Source organism: Anguilla rostrata, chromosome 1 (genome assembly GCF_018555375.3).
Source record: "Anguilla rostrata isolate EN2019 chromosome 1, ASM1855537v3, whole genome shotgun sequence".
Lineage (NCBI taxonomy): Eukaryota > Metazoa > Chordata > Actinopteri > Anguilliformes > Anguillidae > Anguilla > Anguilla rostrata.
In genome coordinates this window covers 35,474,059-35,489,392 of record NC_057933.1, presented here as the reverse complement: position 1 = coordinate 35,489,392, position 15,334 = coordinate 35,474,059, and the positions used below count along the sequence as shown (strand labels likewise).

Sequence of the window (15,334 nt, the reverse complement as noted above, 5' to 3'; positions counted from 1 at the left end):
ACAAATTTGCAACTATTCCATATGTTTTACACCTTTATATTATTGCCCTTACAGTGCTAAGTGGTATGTTTAACTGTGTATGTCTTTTGTTGTACCCATTACCAGACTTGTGACGGTAAATTACCATCGGTCTCTTCTGAATTGACAGTTATTTGGCTTTTCCCATGCTGATGGATGGCAAAGGGATTTTGTATGCTTGTTACCTAATTTTTATTCTCTAGTGAAACTGGAAGTGATGGAATGACACAATATAGTTCCTTTAGACTGAGATGAACTAAATTAAGTAAAATTGTATTGCCAATTTCATTTTGTTTGATTTTACTTCCAATAATTATGGCACCTATGGTTTTCAGAAAAAAATTGATTACTTAATAAAAAAAACATTGAAGCATGATAGTAAATGTATTGAAAGAAAAGTATATAGTTTTCCCATATGTTTGAACATAACATATATATTATTATCTGTGTCATTTATTATGTGCAGCTTTTTTTCTTCATTTTTATTAAGGGTGCCAACAATTCTGGAGCCCACTGTAAATACCCAGAAGTGGGCAGCCAGACCCAGCCCTGAGCAATGGTGTATTTTCTGCTTTTGGATTACTTGGATAATTGTGCCTTCACTAAATGAATGTAATAAAGGGCCTAAAAGGTACAGACACTGTCACTGGGGTGGTACCCTATAGGTACATAAAATTGCACCCCTAGAAATACATTATTAATTTGAACCTTTTTTGCTTGTAAAAGGTAGTTGTTTGTACCCAAATAAAGCATTATTATACTTTCCAGGTAAATTTAGGAAATGTGTTACTTTTAGAATTAAAATATACCTCTTCTGTAGCATATGTTTATTTCTGAGAGGGAGGGGAGAGGGTAGATCCCTCTTTATGGACCATGCAGACACATTTGCAGAGAGTGATGAATTGATGATGTTTGCACATGATGGAAGCACAGAATCTTCTAGAATTAAGATTTGCCTTCACTGGATCAAAGATATCTTGACCAAACCATGGAAAACAGCCTCAGACCAAGACCTCCCTCATCTCCACTGCTCTGTCTACACTTCCCCCTCCTGCGTCTTTCTCTAACCTGCCAGTTGATCTTGCCACCTCCACCCTCAACTCCTGCCTCTCCCAGTCCCTCGACTCACTTTGTCCTCTTGTCTCCAAACTAGCACGCTCCTCACCCCCCTGCCCATGGCTGACTGAGTCACTACGCTCCAGCAGAACATCACTCCTTCGCCCATCCAGTGAGCCCCCCAACCCCCCGGGACAAACCCACAGCCACACTGACCTCCTTTGAAATGCTGGAGGACTCCGATGTATTACAACTCATCACCTCTCATCGTGCAACCACCTGTCCACTTGACCCCATCCCATCTAAAGTTCTCCAATCCATTTCCAGCGAGCTCCTTCCCTATCTGTTCTCCATTGTTAATTCCTCTCTCTCCTCTGGTCATGTTCCCTCTGATTTTAAGATGGCTCGTGTTACCCCACTTCTCAAAAAACCCACCTTAGACCCCTCCGATGTAACAAATTATCGATCCGTATCACTTCTACCCTTTCTGTCCAAAACCCTTGAACGAGCAGTTCTTAAACAATTAACCTCTTTTCTCCATCAGAACAACCTGATAGACCCTCACCAGTCTGGCTTCCGATCCGGGCACTCAACAGAGACTGCACTCCTAGCTGTGACGGAGGCACTTGCCACTGCAAGAGCCTCACGCCTCTCCTCTGTCCTGATCCTTCTTGACCTGTCTGCAGCTTTTGACACGGTCAACCATAAAATACTCCTCTCCACCTTGGCTGGGATGGGAATTTCCGGGACTGCCCTGTCTTGGTTCGCTTCCTATCTTGCAGATAGGACCTACCAGGTCACCTGGAAGGGGTCTGCCTCTGCTTCTCATCCACTTGTTACGGGAGTGCCGCAGGGATCTGTACTGGGTCCTCCTTATACACCAGATCTCTTGGTTCAGTCATTAATTCACATGGCTTTTCTTATCATTGTTATGCAGATGACACACAACTCTTCTTTTCCTTCCCCCCCTCGGCCACACAGGTCAATGATAAGATCTCTTCCTGCCTGGCTGACATCTCCACCTGGATGGCCAGCCACCATCTGAAGCTCAACCTCGACAAAACTGAGCTGCTCTTCTTCCCGTGCAAGACCTCCTTGCTTCGTGAACTCTCAATCACGGTTGATGGCACCACAGTGACTGCCTCTCACTCTGCCAAGAGCTTGGGGGTGGTCCTGGATGACCAACTGGACCTCAAGGAGCACATCAAGGCAACATCACGGTCCTGCAAATTCCTCCTGTACAACATCAGGAGGATTCGACCATACCTGACGACACACTCCACCCAGCTGCTCGTCCAGGCTACGGTGACCTCTCGCCTTGATTACTGCAACTCTCTCCTTGCAAGCCTGCCAGCTTGTGCCATACAGCCACTACAGATGATTCAGAATGCCGCTGCCCGACTCATCTACAACCTCCCCAAATTCTCCCACGTCACTCCTCTGCTGCGATCACTCCACTGGCTACCGGTCGCTGCCAGGATCCGGTTCAAAGCCCTGACCCTTGCCTACACTGCTGCCAACAGGACAGCCCCCATATACTTGCAGGACATGACTCAATTCTATGTGCCTGCTCGACCACTCCGCTCTGCGGCAGCAGGGCGCCTTGTAACCCCTCCCACCCGCCCAAAGGGATCACAGAGCTTCTCCACCCTAGCTCCCCAGTGGTGGAACAAACTCCCCGTCCCTCTCCGAACCTCCCCCTCACTACCCATCTTCCGCCGTGGCCTGAAGACTCATCTCTTCAGACTATACCTAGACTAACCACCACCACGCTGTATACTTCACTCTTTTATAATAATAAAAATAAAAAATAAAAAAAAACCCTTTTTCCTGTCGCTTGTTACGTGTTGCCCCATCCCTGCCCTTCTTGGTAATTTGTATTTGTCCTAATACTGTAGCTTATTCTTCTGCCTAGTTGGCTTTGCAGATGTTAGGCCAGAATAATGTTCATTGTTCTCGGCTAGAAATAGCTGTACAAAATAAGTATTGTACCTTACTGAACCCGTGTTCAGCAGTTGTCTACGACCATGAAATGCACTTTTTTTTGTACGTCGCTTTGGATAAAAGCATCTGCCAAATGAATGTAATGTAATGTAAAAAAAAAGAAAATAAAAGAAAATAAAAAAGAACCAAATAAAAAAGCAAAAGGAAGAAACAGTACTAAACAGTTACATAGTTGATTCATGGTCACATGATTGATTTGATTTCAGCCATGAGATTTAAACGTTCGTGAATTTTTGTGCAAACTTTTAAAACTGATCATTTTTGGCTGGACCGCAACAGCGGGGCCAGCCCTATAAACGCGAATGTCTGTGACTGAGTGACTGAGTGAGTGATGAAGTTATACCACGCATGTCTGTGACTGAGTGACTGACTGATGAAGTTACACTATTGGTCGGCCGGTTTGGTCCAGCCATATACTAGGTTTTGACCTGGTCTTGTTCAAATACTGGTAGGTGTTGCATTCCAAATATCTCTGACCTCTGCCATCAACAAGGCATTTTCGCCCAGAGAACTGCCGCTCACTGGATATTTTCTCTTTTTTGGATCATTCTCTGTAAACCCTAGAGATGGTTGTGCATGAAAATCCCAGTAGATCAGCAGTTTCTGAAATACTCAAACCAGCCCGTCTGGCACCAACAACCATGCCACGTTCAAAGTCACTTAAATCCCCTTTCTTCCCCATTCTGATGCTTGGTTTGAACTTCAACAGATCGTCTTGACCTTGTCTACATGCCTAAATGCATTGAGTTGTTGCCACGTGATTGACTGATTAGATATTTGCGTTAACGAGCAGTTGACCAGTTGTACCTAATGAAGTGGCCGGTAAGTGTATATACAAGATTCATGAAGTTATTAAAAGTTAGGAGATTATACTTATTTATTATTTTACAGTACTAATAATTTGATGATTTTTTTGTCTAAAACTTTCAAACTTTTAAAGTATGCAGAGGAGAGTGCTTTTTCCTGTTTGGGACCAGCTTGTAATACAAAAGGATAGAAGTGCAAATAATCATAGAATGCATAACATATAACTTAGCAGCATCTGTTGACAGTTGATTTGTGTTATGTATCCCCTTTATAATTTGGTTATAACTACGAATGAACACACAAGAGTAAGAAGTACATTTTCTCAGTCTTTCTTTTTACTCATGAACAGGGGTTCAACAGCATAACATAAAACGCATGCGCGTAGTACCAAAACCACAAACTTAATGCTAAAACAAATACACTGAACAAAAATATAAATGCAAAACTTTTTGCAGGCATTTTTAATGCGTAAATAATACTTCAAAGATTTGTTGTATGTGCACAAAGATCTTATTTCTCTCAAATTTTGGCCACAAATTTTTTTATATCACTGTTAGCTAGCATTTCTCCTTTGTCAAGATAATCCATCTCCTGCACAGGTGTGGCATATCAAGATGCTGATTAAAAGCCACGATCACTACACAGATGTTCCTTATTATGGGGTCAATAAAAGGCCACCCTAAAATGTTGAGTTTTTTGTTTTTTAACACCATGTCACAGATGCCTCAAGAGTTAAGAGATTATGCAATTGGCATGCTGACTGCAGGAATGTCCTGTAGAGCTGTTGCCAGAGTAATGGGTGTTCATTTCTCCACCATAAGCCACCTCAGCGTCGTTTCAGAGATTTTGGAAGTTTGTCCAATAGGCTTCACAACCGCAAACCACGTGTAACCACGCCAGCCCGGGACCACCACATCCAACTTCTTCAACTGTGGGATCATTTGAGGCCAGCCACATGGACAGCTGATGAAACAGTTGGTTTACACAACCGTAGAATTTCTGCAGAAACTGACAGAAAATGCCTCAGGGACGTTTATCTGCATGCTTGATGTCCTCACCGGGGTCTTGATTTGTCTGCAGTTTGGCATCACAATCGACGTGAGTGGGCATGAGCTTACCTTCGATGGCCATTGGAAAGCTGGAGAACGGTCCTCTTCACTGATGAATCATGGTTTCAGCTGTACAGGGCAGATGGCAGGCAGTGCGTATGGCGTGGGGTGGGTGAGCGGTTTGCTGATGTCAACGTTGTGAACAGAGTGGCCCATGGTGGTGGTGAGGTGTTGGTATGGGCAGACATATACTATGGGCAGAGAACTCAAGTGCATTTTATCCATGGCAATTTGAATGCACAGAGATATCGTGATGAGATCCTGAGGCCCATTGCTGTGCCATTCATCCACTGCCATCACCTGGAGCAGGTGCATCAGTATAGGTCCTCAGCTTTAACTTAGCTGTATGTAGTGGGTTTCCTTGTAGACAGCCTCGGGCACCAAAGAGACACATATGCTAGTGTCCACCTGTATCCTCACAGCTTTTCCTTCCAACAGTGGTATCACCCAGCAGCCATCATCACCATCTGATACTTTGTCCTCAGTGTCATACTCACTCTGTTCTTCACTTTCAAGTTCCATTTTGTTCATGTTTCTTTTTGTTTCTCCACATGTCAGGTTTCTTCCTCTCAATGTGATGGCTTTGTGGACAAGTCCTTTTTTTCTTGCAGGCACATTCAATGTGACCTGTCTTGCCACAGCTCGTGCAGTCTAGATCCTTACACCAACACTCTGATGACCTGTGTCCTGTTTTCTCACAGCGGTAACATGGCTTGTCAGTGGCTAATTTGTTCTCGAAGCTAGTGGACAATTTGTGCACTTGAGCTAATGTGCTAAACTGCTGTGCTTCACGATCCGCCATTTCCATTGATGAGCTAATCTCTATGGCTTTTTCCAGCATTAGGGTAGCTTCGGCAAGTAAGCGCTTTTGAATAGCCTCACTACGTAGCCCACATACCAGTCTGTCTCAAATAGTGTCATTCAGTCCAAAATCACAGTGCTCAGATAGGCATTTAAGCACAACTACAAATTGTGCAACAGATTCACCTTCTTGATTTCTTTTATGAAATCTGAATAGCTCTGCAATTACCAATGGCTTGACAATCTCTGCATATGACTTGTCACCAGGCTTATCAGGCTGCATAAAATTACGCAACAGATCAAATGTTCTCCAATGACGCTTAAAAATTTTGGCACAAGCACATTATCCTCAATCTTGTTTGCCAATGCTAAATATTCAAATATTTCCGTGTATGAACACCATTGTTCAGTGCTTTCATCATATGGTCCTATATTTCCAACTAATGCTGTCATGTTTTTTTTTGTTTTGTTAACGTCCACTTGTAAGCAGCACTTTGTTGTTCTTTATCATACGAATGTTTGCTAGTTTTTCTTTGTAATGCAATTACCAGTTCCTTTATTCAGTCCAGTTTTCCATTTTTAAATTATAAAATTTTCCATTGTTTTAAAAAAAAAACATTTTAAAATTATTTTACCGCAAATTCTTCCTTCACCGCAGTCGCGTGTTACTCCCGCTTGTATCCCCTTTATAATTGGGTTATAACTACGAATGAACACACGAGAGGAGGAAGTACGCTTTCTCAGTCTTTCTTTTTACTCAGAAACAGAGGTTCAACAGCATAACGTACAACGCGTGCGTGTAGTACCAAAACCACAAGCCCGTAGGGACAAACTTAATGCTAATCAAATACAAAACAATTTTCACTAAGTCTAAAGTTCCTAAGATTAACTTTCACTGTACTGATGACCTTGTTTCAGGTTGTTTAAAGGACAGGTGTGAATCAATAACAACTCTAAGATATTTTAAATGTCTTACCATCTGAATTTCACCCTTAGCAACTACAGATATGAATAGCTGTGAAATACTAAATTTGCTGCCTCCTGTTTGCTACCACCATCTACTGTAATACAAATCCTGATTATGGAGTGACAGCTTTACTCTGGAAGCAGATCCTTAGTGTTCGTTTTTTTGTTGTTGCCATTTTGGCTTTTAACACGTATTGTTAAATCTCATTAGGCCTCTCATATATCTCATTAGGCCTCATCTTCTGTAAATATCTGGTAGATTAATATCATCTAATGAATATGGTTCAAAACATCATGTGTCTTATCTAGTGTCGTGCTAATAAATGAAAATACATTTCTGCAAAACACCAGCAATATGCAATATGCACAATTTCAATTTTTCTTATATGTATACAACTTGGCCAACAATCTGGTATTTTGGTTAATTTATAGAAATATTCTAGTTTACTCATTATTGCTCTAACATAAATACATTTGGATACATATTCCCACTATACCGTGTGGTGTATATTTGGTATTTGGATGAATATGAGATTAAAGACTGTCTTTAATTTGAGGGTATTTAACTCTATATCAGGTGACCTGCGGAGGAATTACAGGCCTTTTTATACGTAGTCCTCCCATAATAGGGGAGACAATTGGTTGTATGCAAAGAGTGCTTAAAGACCAAAATGCCAACCACTGGCTTACATACTGTTGAGGAAGTGAGAATTTGTTTAAAACCTTGGTTCTTGAATCCAAAGGTTTTAACAGTCTAAACCCTCATTCAATAGTTGACACTGTGAATAGCAAATACAGGTGCCATAAAAACTCCTCACTTCTTTAGTATGTAGAATTTGATTCAATAATCAAATCAAATTGATTCAATATTGGCATATAAATAATTATGAGATATATTTCCACATCCTCATACAGTACTTTTCATCTCTCTCCTTTTTAATTTTTTTAATTTTTAAATTTAATTAAAAGTTTTATGAACTGTCTGGGGGGACATTGAACAATCAGAAACTGAAAAATATACATATCGAAAGATTCTGTTTTGCATTGGAAATAGAAACTATTTACAGTAAAGATATATAGAAAAATGTCCTTCAGTTGAAGGGAATAATCTTAAATTCCAATGATGCTGCGTTCGCATTTCTTGATGTATTATCATTACTGCAGTTTGCTAGGGAAACATGAATTACTACTTTACAATAGTAATTACATAACAGTAATACATTAACTTTTTTTGTCTGTTTTATTTTTTTATTTTTTATTTTTTCCCCCTACTGAACTAAGTTTGGATAGACTGCAAACCATCTGATGTCCTCATATTTTCCCTTGGTGGCAACTGTTAGCCTACCATGAAAATCTGGACTGGATTTGGAATCTGGATTTTTTTAAATGGAAGAAATTAACACATACAGCTAAAACTACAGGTTCTAAGCTTCATTTTGATGTATAGGTTGCGGGGGTTTGAAAGAAATCCAACTGCCACACCAGGCTTTTGTCTCGCTAGCTCCCGCACCTGACGTCTCCTCCTCCTCGATGCGAGAGTTTCCCTGAGTGATAGCTGGGAATGGTCAGCTCTCAGCCCGCTGCCTGCTGTGCGCTGCCTCGGTGGGGGCGACTACAGAATATAGCGAACACTTTTCAATAATGTGTTGTAAATGAAACTACTAGTTAGTGAAATCGAAGTCCTATGTTGCAAACAGAATGGGCATTTTTATCTTGTGGCCATCCACAATGATATGAATCGATTTGAAGAAACGTAATGGCTGACGCACAGAACTTATTTATTAAACGTTTTGCAGCGCAGTGGCTCAAAGTTTGTTGGTGTGTGTGCTGGAGTTCCAGATACAGATAGCAGCCGTGCGTAACCCCAACCCCCCCCCCCCCCCCCGTAACATTAGATAGAGTCTATGAGAACTCAACATGGAGCTGACTTTTTTTTTTTTTTTGTTGAATCCGAATAATAATGAGCAGCTTCGGGTAGAAGACATATCTGTTTCCATCGCATTATTCGTGCTTTCCCGAATACAGTATTCGGATTCGGATACATCCCTAGTGCTGGAGTACAGAACCAAAACAACATTAATAGCGCCATTGCCAAATACTTATGAATAGCACTGTATCTCCATGCAAACAAGCAAGTATTGGGTCTGGCTAAAGTGACCCCTGGAGTCAGAACTTACCTGGGATGTGTTTGGCCCATCCAATGTTTACCACTAGCTCGCGATCAGCCAGGTCACAAAGCGTGGTGAGGGCTTTGATGTCGCTGTCAGGGACAGTGGGATCAGGCATGGCATAAATTTTCTCTGGCTCTGCCACCAGCAAGTGGGACACAATCTTGTTATCTGCAAGGCAGCCAAAGGGGACTGTATTTGAACACCAAGGAAAAAACAAAGAAACATTATCAAATCATACAATCAGGAAAAACATTTCCATTAGCAAAGACACTTCCAAATTCAATTAACATCTGCCTTTGACTTTAACTGAAAAGGCATATTTTATTGTCTATAAATAAATAATTTCTTTATGGATTTCTCAATTTTATATGCTGTCAGATACGTTCTAGTTTTGCCATTTTTCCTCATTCAGTACAAAAGTTCAGATATTGCCAGCCCAATGAATCTGAAGAGAAAGTGGCTTATTCAGATTTTTCTACAGTTACATTTTTATCATACTTAATATAGATTTTCAGGTGAACTGACTCTTCTGAGTGACCCTCAATATAGTGAAATGAGACAGCACAAGTTCAGAAGTTAAATGAGATAAAGGAATGGGAATGATCACAAGGGTTTACTGGAAAATAAATATGATAAATTAAAAATATAAATATAAAAAAAATGAATATGACAATAATAGTATTTTACTGTTATTCATATATCACATAAAAATGAACAAAATGGAAAATTTGTTTTTGGGCCACATCTATTGATGCGAGAGTGGGGTGCTGCTTTCTTGTATTTAGTTTTTTAATGTTTGGTGTTTTATTTTATTGTAAGGGGGGTGGTGAAACGTAAAGTGCACCCCAGGGCTGATGGAATTTTGTTTCAGGGTTAAATGAAATGCTCTTGCCCTAGTGTGCATGTGACACCTGGATGGAAGGCAGCTTATGAAGACAGCTGTTAGTAAATTAAAAAGCATTAACTTCTGCCTTTATTTATTAGTTTTTTAGTGTTCCGGTTGCAGGCACTGGCTGAGGCCGAAGTATATCAGCTCTATCTGGGGCAGACCCTCTACTCTAGGGACAAGAGACCTGTGAGTGCTATCTCTCAGTAAATCTTATTTAATGTTTCTCTAATTACAATCAATGCAACCCAATTTCCAATCCTCTTTCCTTTGTTATGTGCAAATAATCAATCAGGAAGCAAGGCTGCTTGTCCTGATCCTGGTGGGCCCTGTGTGCAGGCTGTCCATGTGTTCCAGCTCTGCTGCTTCTTCATGAATGCATGAACACTTCCATCCTATGACAACAGAGGCATATGCATTCCTAATGCCTGAGGGCAAAGTTAAAAGTTTTTGCAATATTTGTTTTTTTTTTAAATTGAAGATATATAGGATAATATTATATAATATTATTTTTTTGGATCTTCCCCTAATAAATTCCATTCCAAAAACAACTGAGGTAAACATAAGCTCGCAATCTGTCACCCACTTTCTGTTTCATCATTGTGCAAAAATTTGGCCATCCCTACAAGCTAACCTTTAAAATAATCTGCTTATATACATTAGTACATTTACTTGTTGTATATTTAAAATAAAAGTATGAGAAGATCATGTTCACGTACATGTTTCATACAGATGGAGCAAGATGATGCAGACCTATTACTGTATTAGAGCCGAAAACAAAAGCAACAACAAAAAATGTATCATATTGAAATGAAAATCTGTATGGAAAATACAAAAACCTAAATGAGTAATGAAATAGAATTTGAGGCTTGGCTAAAGAAAAAAAAAACTTTTAAATAAGTATAAGTATAAGCCTGGGACCTACCAGGGATCAACAGGATGAAATGAAAGACTGTTACTCTTTTCATTATGGCTATGATTTTTCCACTGTAATTATTATGATTATTTCTGCTACTATCATGCATGAAAGCATATTGTATTCCATGAGAATATGCTACCATTAAGTAAAAAGGCTTTAGGGACAAATCTGTTAAGCACTGCATTTCTCTGTGTTTGCAGAACAGTCAGACAGCTTGGGAGCCTTGCATTGTGGGTTTGATATCTTTGCCAGATTGGATTTAATATGGATTAAACCCCCCCCCCCCCTCTCTCTCTCTCTCTTTGTGTGAAGAAGGAGATTCAACTGTGGTTTTATCATGCCTAATGTTGGTGAATGTAATTCAGTTTGAGCTTAATTTAAAATAAAATTAAAAAAAACTAATAAAAAAGCAGCTGCTTAAATTTACGAAGACACAAATGTGATTATTTTTAATATTCTGCAGATTTATTTAAAAGCTGATCGAGTTTAACATCATAATATTGAAAAATGTATTCAGGAATAAATAAGTGAATTACTCATGCTAGTTTATGGTTTTACTAAATATTGCATATGTTCATTTTGTGAAGCTTGCTCATTGATGATTTTCTTGATGGTATCTTTAAGTACTGGAGCTCTGTTTTCCGCAATCAATGTCGCATGGTGCATGGCTTGTGATTCTGGATATTTTTGGGACAAGAGATGAGGAGCACTGCGCAAAACCTGTGGAGCACCTGGAAGCAGGGTTTGGTTATACTAAATATATTATTAGTGAATGTGGGGCAGCTGCATTTACTAATAGCCAATCAAATGACCTCTTTTCATTCCCCTTAAGAGCAGTGTGCATTGTGCAGGCTGTGCTGCCAATTTATGTAGTTTAGCACTGTATTGGAAGATGAGGATAATGATGTATTAATCAGATGTTTCTCACAAGATGTTCTTTTGCAGGAGGTGCAGAGCAGGGCTATCAGTTTTTTTTTTTCAAAAATTGAGTTTGAACGAATCTCATAAATAAAAGAAACTTGTTCAAATTTGTTCAAAAATAAAATTGGGGAGATCTTACAATGCCAGTGATTCCGTTCACAGCAGGAAAATGACCAAGTGTTGCTTAAATGAAAGAATGAAAAATTATAATGCAGGAGCCCATCATAAATTCCCAACAATGGCATGGCTTAATAGAACTGAGCGGGGTTGGATGAGTGGTGGTTTTGTCAGATTTAACTACACTTAATTCAATTATTTATCTCCTGGTTCCAAATAAGTTTGACTTGTACTACTTACTCATAAGCATCAAAACAGCAAGTCTATCCCCATGCAGCACAGCTGTCACATCTACATATAGAATGTAAATAGAACATACATATAAAGGGTAAAGGGTATAGAAAAGGGTAAAACCAGGTTTCCACCTCACACATGATTAGTAACTGGCAAACAAATGACGTAAAGCCTACAGAAAATCAGGATTGTCTGAAATAGGTTTCTTTACTCTTCTCTATTGACCAGTCTACACAGACAATATAACAGACATTAAAACATGACAAAACCACGACTTATCCAATCCCGCATACATGCCGTTTTTGGCAATAAGCAAAAAAAAAAAAAAAAAAACATCTTACTAATTGGTTGCTGGCTTAAACATTTATGCACAATACCTCTGTCCCATGCAGTTGAAACATTGGACAACATTAATGTTTGTTTAAATTGTACACAAACCATTTGCGATCGCCTCAAACTTAATGCAACGTATTGTCACTCTTTGTAAAGTAATTTCACAGTAATTTTTTGCTAATACAGTAAAAAGTGAAAATTGTTGCAATTCTGCCAGTGGTAATGACATTCTATGGCCATCAGTAATTTGAAATAAAGTTTACATGGCAAAAAATCTTTTTTTTTCTTTGCAATAATATTACTATTTTATATATAAAAATAGGCTACTGGACTAAGCAATACATGTTCAAGGTTATTTTTTAATTTTTACCCGTTGTATATGTTAAACTGCTAATTATATCGCTATGAACTAATACATATAGGAATTTCTAAAGATCATTACTTATTTCACTCAAATGCTAATTATTTCTCGATTTTGGTTTTATGTTAATATTACGTTTATTACATATTACATTTGAAATTACATACTTACATTTAAAATATTGCATTAATCATCAGACTTTCTTTATAAATGCATTCTATCCATAATTTTTCCAGTACTGTTGCTATCATTTTAACTAGTCAGTTAAAATGAAAAGATTGTTCAAGTTGCATTCATTGTCATTCTCATTACAGACAGGTGTAAGAAAAGAAAGACATATAGGACCACGATACAGTATAAGAACAAACATAAACAATTAAAAATAGAAATAAATACAAGAATTAAAATTATAAAAAAGAAAAACGAGAACAATAATTGCATTTTTCCTATTTCTGGGATTTATTTCAAAGTCAAATTGGACAGCATACGATCCACAAAAACCGTTGATTGCCTTTTGAATAGACTGTGAAACATGCAGGCATTGCATGCTAAAGCCCCAAAATTACCAATCCACCAGACGATGGCCTGCGCCATACGCCATAGACGTAGTCTGGGCAGGCAGGTGGTGAATGGTGCAAATGACAGTGGACTGACCTGAAAATTCAAAGGAGCTGCCAAAATTGCACTGCGACATGCGATATTGATTGACACACCCCCAGCAGTGGCTCCCATCCCACTTCGGCTCGCGGCGAGTCACAAAATTACCACACCACTCAGGCACGTCAAAATATATGGTGAAAATACCATTTTGCCAGTACGATGGCTCGCAGCACGCCATGTGCCGGCTGGAAAATAGAGCCAATGCTAAGAGGTTTAGTGCACTGAGGAGAGTGCATGCTGAGACAATGGAGCATTGCTCAGTGTCCTTAGCAGTGTCCAATTAGAGGTAATTGAGGAAAGACTGTCTGATGGTCTTCATACATGTCTTCTAGTTTGAAAACCAACCTTTAACTGTTCAGCTGTGCCTCTGTAGGCCAATGAGAAATTATGAAAAGTAAAATGAGAAAATGTGTCCTTGCCCGGGATTCCATCAACATTTCTCCTTAACTTCAACACACAATTTAAATTCAGTTTTTTTTCCTTCACGAATACAGTTTGGTAAATGAATTTTAATAACTAACAAAAATAAGTTTCAATAATAAAAAATGAACACAGTCAAAGTTATGCACAAATTTTCTTTAAATCCTGGTGCTAAAAAGTAAAAAATCTGTATTTCATTTTCAAGTACAATTTTTAAGAATATCATATCGGTGATTTCTGATTTTCAAAAAATGCACTCACTTTATCAGGCCTTTATGATAGCATGGTGTCATTTATTATATTATTGACTTTGAGAAATCACAGCCTGTGATGGCATGTCAGACAGGATGTGTTCTTACATGGCTTTTTTGGTGGTAGGGCCAGCTGTGGGTTCAAATACGGGCTGTTCTCTGCGTCTATCCGGCGCTTGTACTTCTGTCTGCCTCCACGCACTCTGTCAAGTCGCACACCTGTTCAAAAAAATACAAAAGAGTGAGGTTACATTTCAATATAATACATGCCAACACAGCGATTACACCATTTTGGTGTCCTGTGGGGATATATTCTGCCAGGGAGGCTAAATCACTGAATGGGACATTTTTAAGGGACACAGATGGCACAGGCACGAGGCAGGGTGTCGGGTGGAGAGTGGAAATCACTGCATCATCTTAGAGTTGTCATTTCACAAACATAGAGGGAACAGGAGCAAAACAGTTGAGGGTGGCTCTACTCATGGGCCCCTGTCTCTGTTTCTGTAACCACTGCAGTCATCCCTGCCCATATAATTAAAAAAATAATAATTTAAATGAATTAAAAAATTAAAATATTCACATGTGAAAAGAAAATGTCACATGTGAAATGTTTTTCCCACATGTAAATGAAATTTCTGCATGTGGAAAAATTAAGTCATTTGCATCTTCACATTTTATCACTGACTTTTTAAAATATGAACTACAATTTTCACATGTGAAAACAAAACATGGGACTTGAAATAGAATAGGTTGCCTTGCTTACATCTTATTACTGGGATTATTTTTGTAATTCACATGTGTATTTTTTCATATTTTGGGTGTTCACATGTGGTTGTCGAACGTGGTCTTTGAACACATATGATTTTTTCATGAGGGGTGGTAGGAGCACAGGCAGATGATGAGAAAAAAGATTTTTAATGTTCCTTAATCAGGAAAACTAGTCGAGAACCTGTTCTTATTTTCAATGACATCCTTGCTGAGAAGCCTAAATACACTGTGCAGGGAGTACGAAGAATGCACTAATTAATAGTTTAACCACTTAGCGCACACTCCCTAGTGGTTGGCATGCCGGCGTGCCTAGATTGTTAAACTCAGACATTCATTGCTCCTGCACTGGAGTTGAAAACACAAACTTGGTGTTCTAGGTTTATTAGTAGATGATTCAGGACAACTATGCCGAATATGGAGTTTTGCAGCGCCACCATTGTCGCACTAGTTGTGCATTTACCAATCACCCCCTCCCTGCAGCCTCATCTGTAACTACACCCCCCATGCATGACACACTGGATAATAGTGTCTA

The 15,334-nt window shown here is 39.1% G+C and overlaps 1 protein-coding gene across 7 annotated transcripts in view; it reads right to left on the bottom strand.

The window, feature by feature from the left end:
* esrrga (estrogen-related receptor gamma a) overlaps positions 1 to 15,334 on the bottom strand; it is a 144,804-nt gene that overhangs the window by 36,055 nt on the left and 93,415 nt on the right. For 6 of the 7 annotated variants that reach the window (XM_064335945.1, XM_064335968.1, XM_064335918.1 and 3 more), the window contains 2 exons: positions 14,143 to 14,253; positions 8,939 to 9,121 (listed from right to left, as the gene is read on the bottom strand). In XM_064335945.1, coding sequence (XP_064192015.1) covers positions 8,939 to 9,121; positions 14,143 to 14,253 — 294 coding nt within the window. The remainder of the gene's footprint in view (positions 1 to 8,938; positions 9,122 to 14,142; positions 14,254 to 15,334) is intronic. The other variant, XM_064335926.1, reaches the window with a different exon arrangement.